Below are 19,394 nucleotides of genomic sequence, written 5' to 3'. Positions count from 1 at the left end.
AACCTAATGGAAGACCTACTAAGACACGACAAGTTGGATGAGACAGATTCAGTTGGAGACTTCTCTTAGGCTTTATTTTTGGAATGATCAACAGGCTCTATAGTATTTTTTACTTTATGGTTTATCTCGCAACCTCACAAAGCCCTGCTTACTTCTTCGTCGTCAATAAACACTTCATGTGTTTTCTCAGGATCTTTACCTTTTGAAGACTATGAATGCTACCAGCCCCGCAATAACAGCTGCCAGGATGGAGCAGTAGACTGGTATCAGGTTCTCGGCTGCCCCACTTGGGTGGACCGGCTCTGAGCTTCTAGGAGTTGTGTTACTTAACTCCAGACCCGAGACCGTGCTTCCCAACATTGGCGTTTCCGTTTCCAGCAGATAAGGCGTCACTGAGGCGACACGAGGGTTCGGGTCTAAGCGGACAGGGAGAAAGAACAAGAAGAATGTTATTAAAAAGAAGCAACAGAAATGTGATACTTTGAACTTTAATGATATTTTCCATCTGCCATGTTTAGTTTTGTGGCACTCAAAAGGTTAAAATCCAATCTCAGGGAAAAACACCAACTTTCGAGCGACTTTAGCATCATGTCTGCGTTCCAGTTGTCCACAGTAAGATGTAGATAATTTTGTCTATGAGGCAGACACAGGAAAGAACTAAATCCATCCTTTTCTGGTAGGCTAGTCCCCCAAATCCTTTTCTGGATTCATGCAGACTATTTCATTTATTACCAAAAATCCCTTTTATATCTTCTGGCGGGGGGAATTAAACAGAACAGAGATGCCCGTATTGTGTTATAAAATGCCCGGGGGCTGTTTCCTGCCTGAGCCCTGTGTCACACAATGAGGTCACTGTGATCAGTCGGCACATTGAGTCACCCAGAGATACAGGGACTGACGGACCGGCTGGATGGCACTCAGGAGGATCGTGAGTTGGTTTGAGAAGAATGTCTGTAAATGTTTGTGTGCACATTAATCTGTATTTATACCCTATACATGTCGATGTGCACCCTTTAAATATTATTATATCTGACCACATAAAGTATAATCTCTCTGTTGCTTCATACATGTTATCCTTTATGACAGGTACTGCCTATACCTAATCCTGTGAATCCACATAATCCCCATAACGCATCCTATTACTCCGTATGACCTATCACTGTTACTATGCCATACAACTCCTCCCTATTCCATAGAATTTCTCCCAATAAACTCTCCTGTTAGTCCATATAACTCCGCCCATTATGCCATATTGTCCCTCTCCATAACTCTTCTTACTACACATCATAACTCCCCCTATTATGCCAAATACCCCTCTATGGAACTCCCACTGGAACACTACTCTTGGTTTGCCATAAATACATCCATGAACGTTCTTCTGGGACCCATAACATAAGCTTAAAAGAAGAATTGCACAATCCTAAGTGTTATTCGTTGATTGTGTCTTGGCAATTTAGAAATGGGGTTTAGACCAAGAACTATAAAAATCAAGCCAACATTTCTGGAACGATAATGCATTTTCCGCAACTTGGGAACAAGTTTTTTTTTAATATGCGCTAGAGCTTCTGTGAATCCTATACTAATATACGTCATATAGGTTAAGTACTATGGCCAGCCATTTTATCTATAGAAATGTATAGGTTCCTGTCTTACATATCCCAGCTGCCTTCATACCATTAAAAATGATTATGGTTCCATGGAATCACCATAAGGTCAGATTGTCTTCTGATCAAAGCTGGACAGGTGGGTCTTTGTCTGGCTTCAAGGAAGGCTATGCTGTTACATGGCATTAAACCAAAGCCCACCACCAAAGAGGATGTCCAAGGCATGTGAATTATTTAAACGTAATATCTGTTTGCTAATGTGCAGTGGCTTTAGGGGATTTATTGAATAAAGTGATGCGCTTTATTCATTAATTGGTGCGCTGTCACTGAGTTGAAGTGGGACCAACCCAATCTCACCATCTTCACTTTATATTATGATCACCAACCCTGGTGAGCTTCACCTGTAAGAAAGGCCGGGTTAACCCTGTATAATGAAACATCTTTGAAATAAAAATTTCCCGTGCCTTCCAAATCTTGACCATTAATGGGATTCCCATACTCACCGTAGCACACAGTGTCAGAGGTGAATGTACACTCTTCCAGTGTTATCTCACCATCTTCGCAGATGGTACATGGCAGGCAAGGATCCATGTTATTGTCTACGTCGGAGTAAGTCCATTCGGGGCACTCCTCGCACACAGTGTCCTGGGACGTTGAGCAGGATAATATCATTCCCCTGCCTTTTTTGCAGCTCTGGCAAGGCTCACAGTCTCCCGTCTCCTCGCTCAGAAAGTATCCATATGCACAAACACAAACTGCGTCGTCTGTCTCCACGCATGGCGCTTGCATACGCTTGTTTGGCGAGCACTCAGTGCAGGTCTTGCATGGTTCAATGTGACTGTTCACGTCCGAGTAGGTGACACCTGCAGAGGCAGACAGAAGGTTACGAATTAACCTCATAAGGGTGATTCCTATGTAAATACCCTTATATATAAATATTCTGGGTATGGTAATGGATTGCCGCATTTATGGAGAAGTCCTGGGAATGGTAAATGGCATCTCGTTGCCAAGTCCCATTTATGCCCGACCCATTTTCAGACATTAGTGCCCCCATCGGACCCGCCACCACCCATTAATGATACCACGGGAAGGAGAGAGAAGAGAGAGACACGGAGAGAACAAGCTCAGAAATCATGCTTAAGTATGCTCCCCAGTTTTGAGTGGTCTCATGTTCCTCATATAGAGGATCAGAACATCCCCTTCTCTAATTAATTTAGTGGTGTTCCTTTCTGAATTAAAGCTGCATATAGGGATATCCTAGACCTTTGGCTTTGTTCAACTCAAAAAGGTGTTTTTTTAGATAAAAATTTGTGGATATATTCCGTAGTATGACGTTATACATAGGTGCTGTTGGTGAAACTGGAAATATGGCCATCAGGAATGTTTGGTCACAGAATGTTAGGTTGCACTTGAAGTCACAGGGTAAAAGATTTTAACAACGCGAGCTAGGAAGTCATATTTTACAATATTTCTGGTAAAATAGATTTTAATGTATATGTCCGCTAGCAAAGTGGCTTGAATAATCTATAGGTGAAATAACAGACGGGAATTTAACGCTTATTATAAATAACACGCTAACTGCATACATAACTTTAGAAGTCACAGAAATACTGTACTTGTCTCAATTATACACATAATTCAATTCCTGACAGTTTTTCACCGTAGGTTGTGTAACTATCGACCGCGCAGCTAATATGAAGTGGAAAAATAATTAAGAAATGGAGTTAAGCCAACGGTGGAACTCAAACTACCTGTCATTTAAGCAGTACGTTTGAGATGTCAGTCAAGAATCCAGATCTTTAACAGGTTTATCCAGAGTAATAAACGTGTCAGTAGCACGAGTCCTTATTCTGGCTGCGATGGGTACGAGTTTGCCTTTTACACACTCCAGATTACCTAAAGCTGCAGACGGCTGTTGGAACCTTGCCTGGAGGGTATGAATGTCAAAATATTCCTGTTCATTTAGGAAGGTATCTCATCAACGTCAAGACCACCAGTACCATGACGCTTGGACGCACGCAGCAGTATTTAGACAATCATATATATTCAGAATTTACAATGTATATAGAGGTGTTCCTACAAAAGAGATATATATGTGTCTCTATACCAGGATAGTATGGAAAGTCTAATTAAGAACATTTTAGGGATTTGAGGTGAAAGGAAGGATCAGTAAGTGAAGTTGGTGGTGAAATGTTGGACAGAGCAACCCCGGAACCTGAAAACTACAACCTTCTTTCTCAAGTGTCTTAGAATATTACCATGGCTTCTTAAAGAGAACATAAACTTTAATGTTACAGTCCAGCGGCACTATAAATTTTAACGATGGACTTTCAGTGATCCTGGGGATGAGCCATAAATGAAGAGGTCTATATAGATTTCTAGAGGGCTCGTGGGCACATTCTACACTGATGGTACAATTGGATCGCTCCATCAATCCAGCATGGAGTAAGATGGACAAGTTCTACTATGGTTCATCGATCCCATACCATAGTGATAGAACTATGCCTTATGGTAGACCCTGATGGACTGGTAGACCAGTCTCAGCCAGGCAGTAGGATAACAAATAAAACAGGCTCCTTTTTAGAAGGAACTTGTAAGGCGGACCCTCGACATGTCTTACATATTATATCTTACATCTGTGTTCAAAGCATAATGTTTTAGACTTTGGCTGTTTTTTATGTGAATGTGTTCTTTGTCCCTGCTGTTACTTCCATCTGGAACAGAACTAGAAGTTAAAGATGTTCTAATGTTTGGCTTGTTAATCTTTTGGAAGAAAACATAAAGAAATAATCTGCAACTCGGTCCAGCTTTGATCTACAGTTTGTTTTGGGAATAGATTTGGACTCAATAATGCGAATTAGTGTTTTGATTGTAAACTCCGAAGATAGTCATGTAGCACAAATGATTCCATAGCCATTGTCTATCCTCTAAGGATGTTCCAACAGTTTAAGGTCTCTGGGCCACTATAGGGGTGAGATATGGACCTCCTCTTACTTTATTGGTTTTTTATACTTGTGACACCTTGGATTGAGTTGGGTTCTAAATTGTTCTGTTCTTTATAATCGGAACTCGGCCTCATATATTCCTGTAAATAACCATAATTTACGCCAATTCTGTGCATAAGACTTGGCAAAAAGCTGGAGGTGTTTCAATGACTCCTCGGATCTCTCCAGAACTGGTTGTCTCCTACGTTTTCGCGTTGGAATGTTATTTTGTTACTTATGACACATGGCGGAGCTAAAGACATTAGTTTCAGGTTATGCGTTTGGGGTGCAATGTCAATGAGAAAAACTTGCAAAAGTTCCAAAAAAAATGAACTGGAAATAGTTTGCCGATGAATTTTAACCCCTTAAGGACAATGGGCGGTCCCTAAACCCATTGAAAACAATGCATTTTGAGCTTGTACATGTACGGGCTTTGTCATTAAGGGGTTAATGTTGGGAAGTTGATATCAGAATGCTATAGTGGAGAGATTAGTTGTATAAAAATGTCCATCTGGTTATCCAGCTTCTTTATGGAACCAGAATGGGTTGCATATTCACTTTTTAAGATCAACTGGCTGGGGAAGATTATAGGTTTGAAAAATGGGAATGATTTAACTTATTTGTGTTCAAGCTCATAAACAGTGTAACAATTATAATTGTATAGGTAAAAAAAAATATCCTCACTTTACGTCAATCGGGTTTATAAGAGAAGGAAACATACAGTTCCAACCATGGGACAAAGTTGCATTATTTAACCTATTTGCACAGTGCCAATTCTGAGACACGAAGCCCAGAAACCTGTTAACATTGACTGCCCAAACGTGATTACTAAGCATGTTCTGGACCCGGTACATGGACATGCCAGAACGCCTGGTTATCATCTTCTTTTTGTTTTTTTAATGTTGGCTTGTAATGATGGTGGTAAAAGGAGGTTTGTTGTTATTTTATGACCCCAAGGTGCCTTATTGGCTACACATTTATGGCTTTTTTGATCTCTTTCTCTCAACATACATAGGAAATAGTAGCTGAAGGCAGGATATTGGAGTCAACTACTTAAGCTCTAGAGAACAAGATCCCTTGTAGATCTTTGACCTCACATATCCAAGGGTTGCTACAGCTCGGACGCAACAGCTTTCTTGAAAAATACAAATGCCAAGTGACATAATTCACTAATCAAAAGCATCGTACCGGCTCAACGGAACGTCGAGACATGGAGGCCCAAAGTCATTGGGACATTTCCAACTAAGCAGAAGGGACCGTGACTGTTACGGGACCCAACCAGAGCTGCATCTATTTCGGGTATATCCAAGGCAAATTTAAATTCCATCACTCTCCATCTTTATGGAGAAATACCCCATATTTATCAGTATGTGTACACAAAATATAATTTATCTTTCATATTGAAGGCTGTGGGTCTGCACAGCCTACATGTCTCTCCATCATTACGTCTTTTATTATAATTTCCCTTGACAGGATAATTACAGCTAAAATGAATGTACTTTCATTCTGATTGCATTAAATTTGTCTTTAGTCATAATGATTTAATGAGATTAGTTTTTACATAATTCCATTTTGGAACATGTTTTCCGCTGTCCTCTAGGTGGCAGGGAGAAAAGGGAACTTTGGGCTTTTTTTCATCACAAAGTGGTAAAAAAAAAGTCGTAATCTAAAACCAGAGGGTCAGAGGCTTAGAGGTAACGTAAGGAAGCTTTACTTTACTGAGAAGGTGGTAGATAAATGGAACAGCCTCTCAGTACTCGAAGCGAAGAATAGATTTCAGTGAGCGGGAAGGAATCTCGATGAGTGAGACTGTCCTCAATGAGTTGAGATGTTTTATTGAGTGATGAACTTTCTCTCCATCAAAGCCCCCACATTGTGTAAGGCTTGTTTCCACCGAGTGACACTTCCTTTTCACTTGTTACATTATGTGAAGATGAGAGATGATTCTACAATCCGGTTCATGACAGTGAACATTATCTCTGCTCCCAAGGTCACAGTCAAGGGCATAGCAGGCAGAGGGAGGGTGTCATTGATTTTGCAGTAACGAGGTTTACATTATGGCAGATGGAATCCAGATTTTGATGTGAAGGACATAAAGAGAGGCCCCCTGAGGGGGCAGAATCAGACCCAATTCTGGGGAGCAGCTGCTGAGTTAACCCATTTAGTTCCTTGAGGGAACAAAAGAAGGAGTTATAGCAAAAGGATGTTAGGAGAGATATCATAGAGACCGAATTTACTATATGGAGTAATGGTAACATTTGGGGATAAAGGCTGCATAAGGAGAACTTAAAGCCATATGGAGTAATAAGAGGGGTTATAGGGAGTAATAGGAGGGGTTATATGGAGTATTAGGAGGGATTAAAGAAAAGAGATATATGTAATACAAGGCGTTATAGGGATTGGTTATATGGAGTAATGGGAGAAATTAAAGGGAGGGCTTATATAGAGTAATAAGTGGAATTATAGGAAGGGTTAATATGGAGTAAAAGCAAGAGTTATAGGAAGGGGATATATGGTGTAATAGGAGGAGTTATAGGAAGGGGTTATATGGTGTAATAGGAGGAGTTATAGGAAGGGGATATATGGTGTAATAGGAGGAGTTATAGGAAGGGGATATATGGTGTAATAGGAGGAGTTATAGGAAGGGGATATATGGTGTAATAGGAGGAGTTATAGGAAGGGGATATATGGTGTAATAGGAGGCGTTATAGGAAGGGGTTATATGGTGTAATAGGAGGAGTTATAGGAAGGGGATATATGGTGTAATAGGAGGAGTTATAGGAAGGGGATATATGGTGTAATAGGAGGAGTTATAGGAAGGGGATATATGGTGTAATAGGAGGAGTTATAGGAAGGGGATATATGGTGTAATAGGAGGAGTAATGGTCAGGACTTATATGGAGTAAAAAGCAATTCAGCACTAAGCAGTGAGATTTGGGGACACTCAAGGTCACCTTTCCCAGCCTGACCTTGTTGATTTATAAAAGGTATGGATCAGAATGCCTTGGAGAATGCTTTACACACTGGTTTCATTTCTCCTAATTAACCCCGTGCAGGATTAACAGCATAACCCTAAATAAATATTGATTGTAACTCTTCTTAAGAAATGCTGACACATCATAGGGAGCAGAGTGAGTCACGGGTTCCTTATCATCACGCGCCCCCCTCTGCTCCTACTACTCTCAAATTACCAGCCAATAATGAGGAAAATCACTATATGCGGGAATTAGCGCATATGAAGTCCAGTGGATGGTGAGATCTATACATACTGTCAAGACAGGTCTCGCAAACAGTCTGGTTTGCCCCACATGGTTGTATCACTCCCTCTCCCACTCCACAGGCTCGGCAGCACTCCCCGCTGTCTGTGTATTGATTGGTCGGGCAGGCCTTGTCCTCTGCGTGAAGCAGGACCTAGAACGGGAAACAACAAGTCAAGAGTTAGGCAGACAAACGGGAAAAACACAGTGTGTCCAAATCCAGATTCTACGATGAGATGCAGAATTCCGAGATGATACGAGGTTAACAAAAGGTTGCTTCAGACTTTGTTTGGAGAAGTGAGGTTAATGGCAAAGTACTCTAGTGCTCAAAGGGTTCAAGTCATTCTAAAACAGACAAGTTCCCAATCAGACATGAAAATGAGCAAAGTAAAGGTTTTTGAATGTTAAAATGTTAAAAAAACTAACATTACGGAGAGGTATTGGACGAAAAGGGCAGGAGATAGACTGGGAGGTGGCTCTGATAGGGGCATGTGGCAGAGAACTTATTTCAGTAAGGGGGTCAATGCCAAAAACTGGGAAAGATGAGGTGAAGACGAGGGGATACATTTCTAAAATGTCAACATGAAATAAAGGATGAAATGGAGGAGACAATGACATCAAAACATAGAAACACCAAAGACATGGGGACTGTCAGGGATTAATGGAAGGATCTAAGACAAAGTTCCTTTATTCTAGTCATCGTGTCTCCTCCAGAAATGGCTCTTTTATTTAGCACGTCTGAATTACAGTGAACGGATATCTGGGGATATCATGAAAAGCATGCAGTGTTGCATGAGTTGGAAGAACACAAATAATGTCTCAAAAATAAAAGCAATCCTGGGGAAAAGTGCAAAAGCTTGAGTAATCACCATGGGAACCAACAAAATGTTCCTTTTGCGCTCTGTCCCAAGATGGCTTATTATAAACAGGACCTTATGTTCCAAGACACTACAGACTGACAGAAACCTTATGATGAATCTCATAGAACGAGACTAAAGTCTCGGGCCGTGAGACAGTGAGAGGGAGATGATGAGACAGGAGGGTAACACTGGAACCCATGGGAGAAATTGGCAAAGCAGTGGGAGACAGGTCAAGTTATGAGATTAAGGACAGAGCGAGCAATGGCTGTCTCAATTAGAAGAGAAGAAGCAGCTGTGCTCGGTAGAAAATAGTAAGTCTAGATAGAATATGAGGAAAAACGCATAAAGCAGCAGATTTACTTAAAGGGAACAAAATGCCTGCGTAGTCTAAAAAAAAATATGCATTTATCAAAAGGAAAACATGGAACCCTGGCAGAATCCCCAGAATACAGAGTGTGGTCCCAACTCCAAAAATAGCAAAACCTGAACTATGGAAATTATTCTTTTACTACTGAGGCTTATTCCATCCCCTTTTACTTCCACAAGGGGCTGTGAATGGATGCAGAACACACACACTAGGCTGCCATATTATGGTTGGCATAGACCATATGCATTCATGACAATCAGTTAGTATATCATCAAACCCAAATGGTCATTTAGCCAGCCAGGTGCTGCAATTAAGTCAATGAAGACTTGAGCTGTTAGTCTTTCACTGCTGGTGAGTGTTGGAGAGACATGGTACATTAACTCTGCTGAGTGAGTCCATGCTGGCAAACTGGGCCACCAAATTACTCACAGAGTTACCCAACAGGGTGCTTGTTAAGGAATCCTACTATTGACTAAAAGACCGTGTCTATAGGTTACTATCTACAAGCACCGCAAAAACTAGAATGCTTTAAATATTGAATTTAGGCAGAAAAATGGGAGTTGGGTGACATTGGTGGAAGTGGCCATATGTTTGGATTGTGGAAATAATTATGACGGACTGTTGGTGGGAAGAGTGGTCTATCATCACTGTATTGTAACACCATGTCCATTCCATGGCATCCTTCTTCAGGACTCCCCTCTTTTTTCTTCTTTCGTCTTATCCTCATCTCATGGACCCCTTCTCTTCCTTTACCGCTCTACCCATCATCTTTGTTACCTTAACCTCTCTATAATTCTCTTCGAAGCGTTTCATCCTCCTGAATATATGCTTTTATTTATCTTGAGCCTGACCTCCCATTTTTCCTTGTTTAACCCTTTATCCGTGTTCTCTTATTCTGTTCCACCAATCAACAATAGTATATTTCTGTCTGCCTACAAAGAACCAAGATAACCACAATATGTATGCAATTAGCCTTCAACACATCCCCATTGCAATGCCAACGGGAACACAAGTGAGCAGCAATATCTGTATTTGTACCACATTTTCTGAAGGTCTATATGCACATTATTGTAACTTTAGGGCTGTAGAACCTTGTGATGCCCTCACACTGAACAAACAAGTTCCTAGAAAAGAGGGGCATCAAGGGAGGAAAGAGGGACAGGGGGATTTGGATCCAAACTATGGACTGTTTCTCCTAACTGGGGCATTTAGGAGGAATAATACGGTGAGCAAGAACAAGAGGTTTCATCACCTCAAGGAAATACTAGATAAAAGAAAAAATGGGCCAAGATGGTGGATGTTGTTGTGTTGGCCTTTATACTGCCGCCCTACAGGACTATCCACATTTCCTCCCCATATTCCTGGCGTCAAAACACTGGACCTTCTGGGATCTCAACTAGGCTTTACAAATATCTTTATCCCCAACAGATAATGAAATCCGAATCGCTGGGAGAGGTCCTGAATTTTTTCCTGGGGTAATGTTTTCCCATGAATCAACCGCACTCCACATCACCCAAATCTGTTAGTGTGTCATCCCCTTCTGGAAAATCTCTCCAGAGGTGCTGTGTTGGTAAGAACCTCGTTTGTGAGGAACACGGCTTCCCATGGTAAGAATGTAAATTATTTGATGTATGGAGTGGCCTTTTTTTCGCAACTTGAAAAGGAGCTATTCTAATGTTATACTAACCACTCTTGTATAAAACATTTTTCTATTAAGTTGATCCATTCTATAAACATCTGGGTAAGAAGAGCAGCAGACGTGTCTGTCTCCAATCCCTACTGACATTACGGTGAGGAATGAAAGAAGCCAGATTGTAGGATGGATCGTAGCGTCTGTGAGACACTAGACATAATTCTCATCATCCTTGACCAGATATATTCTACGTTGGAATTCATTCTTTACCATGAGAAAAAAAAAATAGATAAATAAAATGTTTGCCTCAAATAGCTTCGTGTGCACGAGTTAGGATTATTAGGAATATTCAATTTCTGGGCTTCCAACGGGGACAAGAATTTATTTTCTGGGATTAACCACAACCTCTGCGCTTGTCTAGCCCAGGTTCTCCTATGGAACCAGAAGAGTTGGGTTCCAGGTCGGCCATGTTTGAAGTTCAGTGGTATGGGTTGTCGCGCCACATGTGTACCCTCTCTTGGGTTTCCAGGACAGGGTTCCTCAACCACAACAAACCCAATAGTATTGTAAGTGTTCCATATGTGCTTAAGAAAAATATTGAATTATCTCAACCTAACTGATCTGGAGAAGATATTACATAGAATAACCCACTAATTTGTAACAATTCCAGAAAAAAAATAAGCCACTATCATTTTTGAGGATGTTTTGCACTAAAGGACATCTTTTATAATAATATTAGACCAGGCTTCACTTTATGTGAGATGCATTGTAGCTCATAGGCACTTTTATGCTTGGAACATTATATATCACTGAATTCCCAGGTCAATTCAGTTAAATTCTTAGAAGTTTGGTACAAAACGCAGGTATTTTTACCCGTTTATTGTTCCATGCCCGGGGCTGCGTTGCAGGTAAATCCAGCTTTGCTAGTCTTTGAGGTCACCACATGTTACAGATCGGCCAGTGTGTTGATAAACACAAGACTACATAAATCACTTCAGCCGTCACAAACCTCATCCCAAGATGACGTATAATTAGTAGCATCGTTCATTGTATACATAGCAGTCTAATGGGCATTCCACAGAAACAAACTCAGAAAACCTTACCATATGACCCTGAGTCTCAAGTCCTGAAGGACCATTGACAATGACCTAGCGTGAATGTCCGAACCTTTATTGCCCCAAACTCACGAGACCTTCTATTCTCAACGCATCTTGATGGTCTTAACACGATCCCTGCTTTCCTTACTGATGGATCATATTTTCAGTACCTGTTTGAACACAGGTGATATTCGGTCTGTTACTTTATTCATTTCATTTTGGAATGTCAGAGAGATTAGGATTTCAAAGTTTCTTTTTTTTTGGACAGGCTTTTTAAAAGATACGTTTTGGAGAAAAAAAAAAGTTATTTGCTTACACCGGAGAGAAAAATTTATATTTCTGGAGTAGAACTGCACCTTTAATTAGAAACTCAAAAAAAAATGAAGGAGCTTGGTTGGAATGAATTGAAGGGGTTCTGATGGTTGTCCCCACCACGTTCTTTCCTCCTGTACCCCAACTTTCTGCTGCGCTCCAAACATCCATCATCCTCATCTAGTTTTGGTGCAGATTTTTCCCTTAAATATGCTTTTTATAGGAGAGATCCTTGAAAATAAATAAAACCTAAGATATAAGAAGGTCTTGATTCCAAGCCAGGCTTCATGGGGTCACGCCGCTCCCGATGCCCGATATGAAAAGCACATGTTTCCACGTGAACCAACCCCATAGGCATGATCAAAGACCAGTCGTCGCAGAAGATCACAGGGTCTTGAATTTGTGAACAAGCAGCGTATATATATATATGTTCAGTATATAATGTGTTCCCGTTGGAGCTCCATCCATGAGCGTGATCCCATCTGTGTGTAATACGCCGCCAGCACTTGAATTATATGTAGGGGACACGTGTTCGGTTTATAGGGAGAGGTCATATGAAGCAGGAGCTATAAAACAGGGTTATATGGAGATATAAGAGGGTTATAGGGGTGGGGGTCATATAGATTAATGGTGTGAGGTATAAAAAGGTATCATATGGAGATCGTATGGAGCATTATAGATACGCATTACAGAGAGCCCCCCCCCCCAAGAGCTTCTTTATTTTGTGGAGGACATTCGAAGTTTTGTCCTAAGTTTAAGAATTTTCACTTTGAAACGATGTACTCGACTGAAAAAATACTCATTAAAATGAGAATTTATTATGATAAGATATTTTTAGAACAGGCGACTTAGAATTTATGTGGAAAAACTATTTAAAAAAAATATACAGCTCTGTAAAAAAAAGAGCTAAAGTTAAATAAATCAGGGGTCGGAGAGACTACGGTAAAAGCGATTTTTAATCCTTATGTTGCCAAAGATTAAGAAATGTCCTGAGACACTTTGCAGCTGGGTACTGGCGGCACAGCACTGCCGGCGACCTGGGAAGAAGAACCTTGGGTGGGTTTCCCGGAGCTCTCCATCTTCATGACGGTGGGGCATGGTTAGTTATGGGACCTACCCCAGAAAAGGGGAGAGCGACCAGGAGACCTGGTGAAGCAAGGCTTCAACTTGAGACTCTGGGTCAAACCCAAGTATGGGTTTTAGGTCAATAGGTTCTGTTGCATTACATCATACATCAGGACACCGTTGGGTCTGCATCTCATGTAGTGGAAAGTCCTGGCTGTAGATCGCCTGGATGATCCAGACACAGTTGGGTCTGCTTCTCATGTAGTGGAAGGTCCTGGATGATCCAGACAGAGGTGGGTTTGGATCTCATGTACAGTGACCCCATGACTGCAGATTATCAGGACAGGCTCAGGACAGCGCTCACGCTCTAAGAATGTCTCGCTACCTTGGCACACACAGCACTCTCAGACATCTAATGATATTCCAGGGCTTTCTCTTGTAGACCATCCCTTTTCAGGTCCTCCCAGGGAATGTTTGCATTCCTCCAAGGACTGCGTATGTCCAGCAGCTGTTCTCCAGTCCGCACCGGGCGACATCACTAAGTGGTGGTGAGACCCCCGCAGATGCAGATAGCGGGTCTGACCGCTGAACAGTATCTGCCCTGGGGTGCTGTACATACGACCTCCTCGTCACACACCCTGCAGGGGTATTACCCTCTCAACCTACACCCAGATCCACACAAAGATACATATACAAAGTGACTCATGGCAAAGTATAACCTTTCCGTGCTCTTCCTACTATCTAGTAACATTCATGAGGGGGATTAAACACGCATGGGATCGGCATATGACTCCTGAATCTAAGACCAACGGCTGAGTAAGGTCTGAGTCTTTACAGCAGGAGAAACGGGCGACTATGGTTCTTACTTATCTGCTGTCAAATTCCATGTTCCTATATACATACTTCCAAAGATAAACATACCAATCACACGTGCAAGTATACATACACACCAAACACAACATCTATACACAGACACAGATCCCATGGGCATGCGCAAGCACGGGATACAGAATAAATCCTGCTAGGAGCAGGCATATGGAAAAACATAGAGAGAAATAGAAGCAGGCATGTAAACACATGAATGCACACACACACGCACACACACAAACGGGTACGTACGGTACATGGACACACACCGAATGCTATGGTATGTGTATGAATCACGGACTCCCTCGCCCCCCCCTCGGGGAGAGGATCCGGTCACCTGTGCCTGCATGTTTACTTTGGATCTGATGATCAACCCCATTCTCATACATACGTGTGTACTGTGTGTCAATACATGTTTGTCTGTTTTAGCTGCAAGTGAACATTTCAGCCGTGCCTCGCCAAATTCTCTCGCTCTTTTTAGCCTCTGACACTTCTGCTGGGCGGCTGTTCCACTTATCTACCACCTTCGTAGTAAAACATCTTTACGTTAAATCTAAGCCTCAGAACCTCTAGTTTTAGATTACGACCTCTTGTTTCTTCTTTCCTCCAAGTTCTTAGTCTTTCCTGATCATTTGACTCTGACCGACCAAGTATCACACGGGCTGTAGGTCATCGACCAAGCCGCAGCTTGGTGAGACCCAGTGCATCATGGGAAACGTGATACGAAGTTGTTAAGCAAATAGATAGCTTTGCCCATACCGATAAGAGTGTGTTGGTGTGCGCCCGAGAATGGTGCGTCCGCATTGTGTGTTGCTTGTGTCGCCGCGATTGGCCTGCATGCTTATTTGCGTAACGTCTCACAGCCTTTGGCACGCTGCAGGTGTCTGTGCGGCTTAATCCGTTTTGTGTTTTAAATTTCCCGTCATCGCGTTTGACAGGACTGACGTTTGTGAGAGGCTTGGGTGGAGTAATTAGAAGCTGCTAGGAATGCGGTTTTATGTTATTTGGTCTTTCACCTGAGTGATCAGCAGCGCAAGGAGATCGACCAAAAAGCACAAAGCGTTCCCAAAATAAACCTTTCCTGACGGACCACCCCACCGACTCAGGACCACTCTTAAGACTCTCCTAGGAAAATCCGTCGCTAATGGCAACACATTGCTATTCTAAACAGTAAATCCCAAAATATTATTTAAAATGTGCACTTTTTAAGTAAATTTTTAAAAAAATACGCAGAAACATCCCTGACCCAATCACAGAATTGCTTCAAAATAACGTAGAAAAAGTTTCAATCCCCTATTTTCCATAACTCAAAAAGTCTTAAACAAATCAGTGGTTCCAGGTTTGTGGGTTGAGATCTGTGGGCTAAGTCTAGGTGGACTCCGTGGCCAATTTCCTTTTTATTTGTTGCCCCAGTATAGAACATAAATGCCGGGGGGGGGGATGACATCATGAAGGGTTCCTTATAGAAAGATCGGAAACCGCTTATCTAGAATATCTAAAATATCTTTCCGAGATGCTATTAAAGGTGCTGTTCCATCTTCTAAATCATTAGGAACATCCTTCCTAGTCCTGATGAACGCACAAACCCTTCCAAAGAATAACGCTTTAATCAAGCACAATCCTGTCTCATTCATAATTTCTGGCAAGACCGTTAATTGCCATGTCTAACAAAAGCAGGCACTTATGGGTTGTTGCCATAGAAACCAAAAGAGCTTCTTAAAAGTTTGCATAGTTTTTTTTTTTTACAGGATTTAACCTTCAGAGGAAAGAATGAACTGACAGATTTGTTTGGCATTCTAGAGCATGCAAGTAATGTTTTAAGTGGAACAGCACCTTTAAAATGATATCAGTGGGTACATATGTCAGAAAGTCTAGGGAACGGATTTATCTTCCTATACGAAGATGAGAAACTCAAAACCGGGATGAAGAGCATTTAGTCGGCATGTTAAAATGTGACAAGTTACCAGTCTTCAGTAGTTCTTGCCAAATGTTATAAGCGCGTATTCATTTTCATTAAGAATTTACACCGATTATTATAATGTATCTTAAGATCTGCTTCTTAACAAAATTATGAAACGCTAGAAAGAACCAGGGACAGAATTATATCTTGTTAATATGAATATATAATCCCTTTATGGCAAAGCATACGGTCCATGCCGGTTCCTGTGTCCTACTGAGACTTTAAAGAATGATACCCCACCAAAAGAAAACCTAGCAAGACTCCAGCATCGTTCATCAGACCATAGACCATCACTGCCGACCATCAGGCACCACCATAATGTATAGACTCAAAACACTACATTCCCACCCCATTTAGACAGAATTGGACCACCCTCATTAGCCACATCAACCTATGCCATCATATAAGACCATGCAAGCACCCACAGTCATACAAGTGCCCACTATCATCAAGGCCATGCCCTATCATCTCATATTGTAGACATAAACGCAGAACGTCTGTCTTTCCATCCAGCCAAGATACCTATGAACATTTTTAGACAGCTAAGAACATCTAGATCTTCCCAGAGCAGCCACTTGGAAGATCTAGATGATCTATCCTTGATTAGACCTTTCCAGGACTTTCTGGATTGTTCACATTATTATAAAATGATTTAACTCAATCTCCTAAGCGACTTCCAAAATAATCGTTACCATTTTCAAATATCTAGAATAACAGTCCACTGACTTTAATATTCATTAGAAAAAAAACACCCACATGGACTCTACTCCAAACCTAACCGTAGCCTAGAACATACTCAGTCTCTTCAGACCAAATCAATGTCTTGGCCATCCGGACACCGACACTTCTATTTTACCGACAGACTTGGAACATTCATTACCCCACAATCCATTTAAATTTCTCGGGCAAAACATCTAGGAAAATGATGAGGTATAAACAACTGCAGCGTCCGTCCAACGTTCCAACTCAATCTAGAACCCTTTTAATCTTACCAGCCCACTAGGTAACGGTCTCATTTGCCAGAGGATCCAGACAGACTATTCAAGGTTACAGTTTCATTTGGAATAAATCTATTCAGAACACATTATCTATTCCAGCCCCTCTAGATAAACACCCTTGTACTAGCTCATCCAGAAATCCCCTCCCAAATTACAAGTCCATTCAGAACTTTCTGTATCACGTTACAAGCCCACCTAGAATAGGTCCGATAATGTGCAAAATACATTCTTCGCCGCCTTCAAACTCCACAGAACATCACTGATGGAGACAGTCATATTCTGCTCCACAATGAAACTTTTGGACACGGAATCTAGAATTTACAAGCCTTACTTGAAAAAAGTACCCATAAAAGGCTTTGTGTACTAGAATAAACCATAGTTTCGTAATCTATGTCCCAAAAGAGTTTGCAATACCAGTAACCGATGGAAGAACTCAAGTCACAAGAAGATAAACTCATTTATGGAGATGGAGTGGATTTAAGTCCTACACAGCTGTTGGTGGAACATAGCTTCCATCATCAGTAAGGATGATGGGACTTGTCGTCCAGAACCAGCAGAAATATCATTGATTATTTAATGTGGAATAAAATGAACCCAAGGAGCCCAAGTGACGCCTATTAGGACTTAGGATAAGGGACAATTACTGACCGCATCTCTAGAATTGAAGAGATGAAGCTTAGGAAAGACAGAGAGGAAGAGAGTGACAGTTCCCATGCACCAATTGTCCGATTGATGTCTTCCACTAATGGGTTTTTTTTTTTCCACGGCGGGGAGGTAGGAGGGAGCCCTTGAAAGGTTTGGGAGCAGATTTCAGATTGAAGGGCACGCATTGTGCAGCTCCTGCTGAAATCTGAGCATGTTGGGTTTTGTATGCGCAGTAATAGGAAGATAATTATCGCCACTGCATGATACACAAACCAAACCCTAGTACACTGCAGATCCTGGATGTGCTGCAACATCCACAATGTCAGCTCTCCCCTCTCTCCCCTAAACACGCACAATCCTACAATCTGGCCAAGTCATTCCATTCATCAACCGCCTAAGGAAAGCATCATCTGAAAAATGCTTCAAGATGAGGAAATCTAGAGGTTGCAACCATAGGGGGTCAACGGGGCAGGAAAGCGATTTATGCATCAGGGAGAGCTTACAATAGCAATGAAATGTGATCAACCTACAAAACTCATTAAAATCAGAGTATCCGTAAACATTTCGTCAAATTGCTCCAAAGACCCTCCCGACTTGGATCGTTTAGAATGGCACGACAGTAATTATAGGGGTTATTATAATATCCCTCTGCCTTAGAATAATCTCCAAAAAAAAAATGTAGCCATTAGATTTTCCATCTCCAATGAGGACCATACTCTAGAACAGTTACAATGTAGCAAGACCCCCCGGGTTCGGAATGCAAGCGCTTACCAGGCAGCTGAAGATGATAATCAGCGGGGCTTCCATGGCTGGTCTTGTGAAGTTGATGGCTTAGGACGGATAGCCTGAGACAGAATGCAGCTCTGTAGCATTCAGCAACACCTGCCCCTAGAGCAGTAAGAAGCCATCCCCTTCTCTATAATGAAATCCGTCCCCTTTAGCTGTCCTCTCTACAGCTAAAGAAACAGTCGTCAGCAACGCCTCCCATATCCCCTTCCCACTGACACAAACTCGCCTCCCTCCCACAGACAGAACACTTCCAACAAGCAAAGACTGGTTGTCAAGATTGGATTTAGGGAATAATGTTTGGATCCCGGCCCTAAAAACACTTAACTGCACATTATTAATATAAAAAAAAGAAAGATGTTGCGCTTTTTTTCCTCCCCATCAATTCTTGTTCTTTGTTCTCCGGCTTGTTTTTTTTTAATTTTACCCCCCCTGTGGGCTTTCACGTGAAAAAAATAAAAGGTTGTTGAAATGCGTTGTAATCTGAAGGTATATTAGTGAGTTAAAGAGTTTCTCCACAGGCAGCGTCGGTCAGCGTTAAGGTTTTGTGTATATGATGATGATGAATTCATATTTGTATAGGGGTCAGGTGATGTACGTTACATGACGTGACAGGTATGTCAAAATTGGTCACTGATTTGTAGTTTTTCCTGCGTCAGAATACGAGCATCAGTGTGAGAAAGTGAGAGCGTACGTGAGTAAGTGAGAAAGTGTGAGTAAGAGTTTTTGAGAGAATGAGAAAGAGTAAGAGAATGAGCGGGGGCATGAGGAAGAGTGAGTAAGAGTGTGAGAGAATGAGTGAGTGTGATAGTGCATCCGTGAGAGAGAGTAAATGTGTGAGAGAGCATATTTAAGTGAGAGAGCAGGAGTAAGAGTGTGAGAGAGCATGAATAAGAGTGAGAGAGTGAACGGCAGTGTGAGAGAGCATGAGTAAGTGAATGAGACTGTGAGAGAGTGAG

General features: G+C 41.7%; 1 protein-coding gene across 2 annotated transcripts in view; it reads right to left on the bottom strand.

Moving 5' to 3' along the window:
* NGFR (nerve growth factor receptor) overlaps positions 1–18,556 on the bottom strand; it is a 133,608-nt gene extending 115,052 nt beyond the window's left edge. For both annotated transcript variants that reach the window (XR_008346143.1, XM_053454085.1), the window contains exons 1-4: positions 18,421–18,556; positions 7,858–7,999; positions 2,108–2,467; positions 200–416 (exon numbers count right to left, since the gene is read on the bottom strand). Coding sequence is in view for 1 of the 2 variants with exons in the window: in XM_053454085.1 (XP_053310060.1) it covers positions 200–416; positions 2,108–2,467; positions 7,858–7,999; positions 18,421–18,456 (755 nt within the window). In the remaining variant the exon portion in view is untranslated. The remainder of the gene's footprint in view (positions 1–199; positions 417–2,107; positions 2,468–7,857; positions 8,000–18,420) is intronic.
* Between the last annotated feature and the right edge of the window lie 838 nt (positions 18,557–19,394).

This window comes from Spea bombifrons, chromosome 13, assembly GCF_027358695.1.
Source record: "Spea bombifrons isolate aSpeBom1 chromosome 13, aSpeBom1.2.pri, whole genome shotgun sequence".
Classification (NCBI taxonomy): domain Eukaryota; kingdom Metazoa; phylum Chordata; class Amphibia; order Anura; family Pelobatidae; genus Spea; species Spea bombifrons.
This window is presented reverse-complemented; position numbering and strand designations above follow the sequence as displayed.